At 49.5% G+C, this 7,140-nt stretch overlaps 1 protein-coding gene across 1 annotated transcript; it reads right to left on the bottom strand.

Annotated features, from left to right (window-relative positions):
- Positions 1-4,080: 4,080 nt before the first annotated feature.
- Positions 4,081-5,601, bottom strand: LOC121754383. Its single transcript, XM_042149752.1, has one exon. It carries the CDS (start codon positions 5,599-5,601, stop codon positions 4,081-4,083), a length of 1,521 nt encoding a protein of 506 aa, XP_042005686.1.
- Positions 5,602-7,140: the final 1,539 nt, after the last annotated feature.

Below are 7,140 nucleotides of genomic sequence, written 5' to 3'. Positions count from 1 at the left end.
AAGTAAGGGCAGGGGTCTGAACCCCCTACCTGCAAGAAAGTCAGCAGCTCGGTTCCCTTCTCTGTAGATGTGTGAGAACCGAACATGCCGCTGAGCAGTCATACTCCGGATCAAAGCCATGTGATGTCTGAAATCCACAGCGCCAAGCTGTCCAGATGACAACAAGGTAACCAGAGCCGCTGAGTCAAGCTCAATCCAGATGTGTGTCGAAAGCTCCATAGCCATCTCGAACCCCCGAATCAGAGCCAACTGCTCCGCCTCAAAGCTCGATGATGCGGTTATTGGAGCACAGAAGGCACGCAGAATCCCTCCATCAGTGCCTCGAATCAATCCTCCATCCCCCGCATCCATTGTCGATGTAGAGAAGGCACCGTCAGTGTTTAGCTTCACCCAAGGGGCATCAGGGGGATGCCATAGGACCATGAGTGACCGCAGAACACGCTGTCTGGGGGAGAAAGGCATGAAATCAACCGACGGCGAACATCCCCTCCAGTGGGTCGAGGTGATCTTGCCAGCCAAGACAAGCACGTGCAGGTGGTGAGTGACCTGCCAAATAACATGAGAGTGACGAAAAGGACGACCGCCATGCTTGCAACCGTTCCTCTCCGTCCAAAGAAACCAAGCAATCAAACAGGGTACAAGAAAACTAATATGTAAGGCGGGAGCCCTCTGGAAAGAGGACCTCCGCCAGTGACCTAGTCTAAGTGCAAAATCAGTGCTCGTGTGAATCGGTGTGTGCGAGGAAGGAAACCAGGCATCAAAATACTCCCATGCAGAAAACGCCGACTGACTCAAGAAAAAGATATGGCTAAGAGACTCGACTGAAGGAGACCGACAACACTGACACATAGACGCTAACTCAAACCCCATCCTCTGCAGCTTCTCATCCACCGGCAACCTACCAAATAACAACCTCCAAATGAATACCGAGATGGTAGGGGTCAACCCTTGGTTCCATATAAGCCCAAAAATCTCCTTCTTTGGCAGTCTAGTCCGGATGCTCTCCCAGGCTGAGGTTACAAAGAACTCGCCATGGCTAGTCAGACTCCATCGCCTCACATCCTTCGCCCCCAACTCGATCGTCGTGGCTCTGATCTGGTCTATCACATCTGGAGGTACGCCAAACCTGAAAGATAAACTCTGCAGCATATCCTCATCCCATGCATGCTCATGCCAATATGATGCAACGGCCTGAGATTGAGGAGGATCATTTCCCGGGACGCACAGACTCCGGATGGGGTTAGCCTCAAGCCAGACATCATCCCAGAAGCTGGTCTTCCCCTCACCCAAGGACCAACGAATATAATCATGCATGTATGACCAAATACGACGCAAACGACGCCAAGTAGGACTATCATGTGACCCACAAGAGGAGGTATGCAGATGACAGGGGAGGATACTGTACTTCTGGATCATGAACTGAGCCCAGAGAGAATCCTGTGCCAGAAGTCTCCACCACAGCTTGAAGCCAAAAGCCACTGCCACTTCCCTGAAGCGGCGAATGCCCAAGCCACCCTCATCAAAAGGCAAGCAGATCTGTCTCCAAGAAATCCAGTGCAGCTTCCTCTTCTCCCCAACTGTGCCCCAAAAGTATCTAGCCAGTATCTGCTCCAATTCGTCCAGAAAGCCAAGCAGAGGGTTCATGACCTGTAAAATATGAAGCGGGATGGCAGCAAGGGTGCTCTTAATCAAAGCTAGACGACCCCCAAAGGCAAGGTGACGATGGGACCAACTGTGTTATCCTGTCCATGAGTTTCTGCCTAAGGGGCAAGAGGTGATCTGCCCTCCTCGCTCCTCTAAAGATCGGGACCCCAAGATATGTGAAAGGCATCACCCCTCTCTGAAATCCTCCCACCTCCTCAACACTGCTAGCGAACTCCATGTGCTCAGTCACCAGATAGAAGTGTGTCTTTCCATTATTCACCTTCTGACCAGAAACATCAATGTAGTGATCTAGGCATCCGACCAACCTTCCCACTGCCTCCCTATGCGCCCTACAGAATATGATGATATCATCCGCGTAGGAAAGATGAGTAATAACGGGAGCCTTTTTCCGGCATCTGTAGACCATCTCTCTATCCCCCTTGATCAGTCTATCAAGACATCTCGAAAGGTAATCTACCGCCAAAACAAAAAGGGAAGGCGATAGGGGGTCCCCTTGTCTCAGCCCCCTGGAGGATTGAAAGAAACCTGCCGGACCACCATTCACCAGGACAGAGAAACAGCATGAAGAGATGCATCTACTAATCATACCCACCCAAGCTGGTGAAAATCCCATCTTTTCCAAAACCTTGAGCAAAAACGGCCACTGGACTCTATCATACGCCTTTGCCATATCCAGCTTGAGGGCCAGATTGGGCGATCTCCCTCTACTTGAAAGTTCTTTCCCCAGGTCATGTATCAATTCTTGGGCTAGAAGAGCATTGTCACTAAGCAGACGGCCCTTGATGAACCCACTCTGATTCGGTGCAATTACAAGGGGAAGTAAAGGTGCAAGTCTCGAAGCAAGGATCTTTGTGATGATCTTGTTCGTAACATTGCAAAGGCTGATCGGTCTATAATCTCCCCACGTGACCGGGTTAGGCTTCTTCGGGATGAGAATGATCATGGTGGCCGTGAAACTTCGGGGCATAAAAGCCCCACTGAAGAAGTCTCCAACAGCAGCAATCACATCATTCCCCACAGTGTCCCAGCAGTGCTGAAAAAACAACGAAGTGAACCCATCCGGCCCGGACACACTATCACCACTGATCCCAAAAACTGCATCTCTAACCTCCTTATCCTGCGGCGCCGAACACAAAGCCTCCTGATCAACTGACACTGGGAGTGTATGGATAAGTGATAAGTCAGGCTCTGTAAGTTCCCCAACATCCGATGTCAGAAGCTGCTGAAAGAAGACTGCCGCCGATTCCCTGATCTCGGTCTCTGCCGTCAGTGCATGCCCCTCAAAAACAACCGTATGTATCCTCGACTTAACTCTCTTCTGTCTGACCCAGCCATGAAAGAATTTGGAGTTCCTTTCTCCATCACTAGCCCACCTAATCGCCGCCTTTTGTCTCCAAAATTCTTCCTCCATTTTGGCTGTGATTATGAGCTCTGCAGACACTCTACTAAATTCGGCTCTATGTGCTGGGGTCGGGTCAGTATCATATAAAATCTGTGCCTCAAGAATTGCCTGCTCTGCATTCTTTAGGTTCTGGATGATGTTGCCAAATACCTCTCTGTTCCAAACCTTTAAGAACTTCTTGGTCCTGATGAGCTTGAGCTGGAGGTTCATCATTCCATTATACCCCGTGTCTGCTTCCCACACTCTAGCAATCTCGTCCCTAAACATCTCATGTTTCACCCACATATTCTGAAATCTGAAGGCCGGTCTCGTGGTCTGGACAGAGAACTGACATCTCACCAAAAGTGGTGCATGATCAGAGCTAAATCTCGTCAGATGTGTCACTCGCGTCGTGGCAAAAACAGATGTCCAAATCTCTCCAATCAATATGCGGTCCAACCGCTCCCAAAATCCCCATCTGTGCCACGTGAAGATCGGGCCATCAAAACCCGGGTCAATCAGCTGACATTCGGCAATAGCATTGGCAAAATCCATCATATCTCTGTGTCTGTCTGTGTCACTCCCCTGCCTCTCTTCATTGGTCAGGAACATGTTGAAGTCTCCTCCCACTAGCCACGGCCTGCCCTCCATAGTCAGCGAGATGTCTCCTAACTTTTCCCACAGTTCCTGTCTCGTCTCTCTCGTATGCCACCCATAGACAATGGTGATGTAGATCGGAAAAGGTAAAACTGCGGCAGAGACCTTAACGTGTAGAGCCTGTCTAGAGTTATCAACCACTTCCATTGTCCAATCATCATGAGCAAGTATCCAAATGTGACCACTTTCATTAGATCCCACAAACCAAAGGCCATGAAAGTTCCTTCCTAGAGCTGGCGGTGTCCTCTGTGGTTCAATCACTGCTGCAAACAAAATCTTGTGTTCCCGAATCAGATATCTCAGATGCCTCTTGGTGCGGGCATTCGCCACACCATGCGCGTTCCACACTAGGAACTGGCTCGTCATGAGAAAACAAATCAGTTTATGCGCGAGGTAGAAACCCTCGCCTTCTTCGTCGGTGCTTTGATCTCAAGTCGTCGATCCCCATCACTGGCGATCTCCAACGGCTGGCTCCCATTTCTGGCAGCCTCATTCCTTACACCCTTTGCCCTTCTAGCCTCGTGAATAATCTGAGCGTCTGCGGTCCCGTCGTGCAGGACCAAGGCCATGGACGTCTCTGTCTCGAGATCATCATCCTCCAAGATATCAAATCTGTTGCTATGGACGCCGAGTCCCAAATATTCCTCCAAGATAGGGACACGGTTCCCCCTAACGATAGGTGAAAGTGATCTCGGTCTGTTCCCTGATTCACCCCCGTCGTCAGTCTCAAACTCCGATCCCTCGGTCTCTGACATGACTCGACCCTCAGTCTCCTCTAGCCTCCTCAACCTTCTTTTCTCTCTATATCTCGCTCTACTTTCTGGGCTTCTCTTCTTCTTTTCCTTGCCCTTTCCCGAAGTGGGTTGGTCAAGCATGCCCGAGTTCGGGACAAAAAGAGGCTTTCGAACCTGTATGCTGGTACTATGGTTGTCATTTCGGTTTGCTACCACTCTGTATTCATACCTTGCTGCCTGACCTCCCTTGTTCTTTCCCATCGCCACTGAGTCCCTCACAATATTGCCGTTCTTGCCCACACGGTTCCAACCTGATTTTGTCTCTGTCTGCGCATTTGGTTGCTCTCCCCGGGGCTGCTCTCCTTGCTCTCCTCTCATCTCATTCTGCTTCTGTTGTGCCGGTCTGGAGAAGTCTTTCTTCGGTGGGGCCGGTCTCTTTCCAAGTGCATAACAGTGGACCTCTGAGTGGCCCACATGTTTGCAGGCTGAACAGTAGTGTGGGATCTTATCCCATCTCACCTGCAAAGTCACATCTTTTCCGCCAAGTCGAAGCATGTATTTTTCTGGCACAGGCTTTGAGATATCTATTTCAATGCAAATGCGTGCATATGACAAGCGTGCACGTGTGATAGTGTCATGATCAATCTGAATAGGTTCACCAAACAATTTAACAATGGAAAACAAAATAGATTCCTCAAATAGATGAATGGGTAATGCATGCAAATTGCACCAAACAGCAGCAATCAGAGTCTCAAAATACAAATCAAAATCAGCAGTCCACTTAAACATTCTCATCGGATGATGATCAATAAACCAAGTATTGTTGTTATTAGCACCACTTAAAATTTTCACATAATCATCAATCTTAGAAAGGGTAATGAGGATATGCTTAGCATTGATGAAGTTCCAATTTAGCGTACCTTTCAGTTTGAAATTCGTAAGGGCCTTGCGAATCGAGTGGGGGGTTGGGATGGAGTGTGAGAACTTTTCAATCAGGGCGAGCCCCATGCGACCTGCAAGCTCATTATTATCAGTGTCAGGAATATCAAGGCAAGGGATACCGTCGTGCTGGGTCGTCGTGCCCCTTTGCTTCACATTATCGGGGTCCAAGATGAATGGTACATTCGATGGCTTTGGCTGACCCTCCTTAAGCATATCCGCCATGGTCTTATTTCCCTTTACCCAAGGATTTGTCTTATCATTCCCGGACCTCTACGAAGTATGGGAAGGGCCTTCTTGGCTAGGTTCCTGTATGACGTTGCGATCCATCATCGCCATCCATTCCGGGGAGGGTGTGAGAAGATTATCATTCTTTTTGGGTTTTCAGCTATATGATGGGGGTTTGAGAGTACGGATGTTTTTGGATGGCCTAGAGGACCGGGTGGAATTAGGATTGGACATGGGTTGTTTTGTAGGTGAAGGTTCGGAAGAAGGTAAAAAAGAGGTGGGTATTTTTGGGGTTGATTATGGTTTTCCATGGTTTGGGTGCAGCTTGGTTGGAAGATTTGTTGGTATTTAGGCTTTCTTGGGTGTGGATTTTGCGGAAATCACGTACCTTAAGTTTAGAAGCCGGTCTAGATGTGGGTACGATTTTAGCCCCCGGAATGGATGAAAGAACTAGTTCAATTTTTTTCCACGTGCCAAAATGTCTTCCAATTGAGCCCGATCCCACCACGGTTGTTCTAGCACGGCTGATCTCGAAGTTCGCAAATTTCACCTCTTCAGTTTGTAGTGCACGTGACTCCTCCAAGTCAAATGAAGCATGTATTTCATGAGGAATAATAGTATTACGTAAGGTTATTATTTCTGATACCTCAAAATTCCCCGAGCTATCATGACGTTCAGTACCAGCCCTTATCTCATCTTTCTCCATGGATTCCGGCGAAGCAGCCGGCGGTTCGCGGGAGAGATGCGTCAAAGTAAGCACCGTGCCATCGCAATCTTCTAGCGCTCCCTCAGTCCGGGACGGCGTATCGCCGTCAATCCCTTCACCACCACAATTCAGCCGTGCTGGTCGCTCATCCCTCACCGCCAGCACGTCGCTGCGTTCAGCCCCTCGACCAAGCGGTTCCGCCATGGAGGAGCCCTAAAGAAAAAAGGGCAAGCCGCCACACCACCCCAGCCGCCGCCCCACCCTTGAGCTCCGACCTCGTCCGACGACCAGACTCCCAACAACTCCGACTTGACCAAGAACAACCGGGTCTGGTCGGACAAACCAGGTCCGGCGACCAACGAAAGAGAAAAAACAAAAATCCTAGAAAAACCCTAGATTGCACCGCCGGCCACCACCGCCGCCACAGGCCTCAGTCGCCTAAACCCCGGTCACCACCAGAACCAGGAAGACCTCCCCTACTCAACCACGACGACCCCTCACCGGAAAGGCTGCCCGGCGACAAGAACGAAGATGAAACCTAAAACCAACGAGAAACCTAAAACCGACGAGAAAAACTCTAAACCTAATCAAAACAGAAAAGGGAAATGGTAGACTCAAAGAAAAATACACGAGGAATCCGATGAAACAAACGGGACCGAATTCCGACGGGTAAAACTCAAGATATCAGCGATTTCTGCATGGCAGAAATCGAAAACCTTTCTTTTCCCTCAAGTCTCTGTGCAGGTGGTGCTTCCCATTTGGTATCATGATCTTTTGTGTCTTGAATGGATTGCCTATCCACCTTGTGCCTTAACCGCCTTGAGTGACCC

The sequence above is a fragment of the Salvia splendens genome, chromosome 11 (genome assembly GCF_004379255.2).
Source record: "Salvia splendens isolate huo1 chromosome 11, SspV2, whole genome shotgun sequence".
Taxonomy (NCBI): domain Eukaryota; kingdom Viridiplantae; phylum Streptophyta; class Magnoliopsida; order Lamiales; family Lamiaceae; genus Salvia; species Salvia splendens.
Note: the sequence above shows the minus strand (reverse complement) of the source record. Positions and strands in the feature narration are given on the sequence as shown.

Bases quoted from the DNA above. Each gene is read 5' to 3' on its own strand.
- LOC121754383 (XM_042149752.1), bottom strand. From the start codon at position 5,601: ATGGCGGATATGCTTAAGGAGGGTCAGCCAAAGCCATCGAATGTACCA.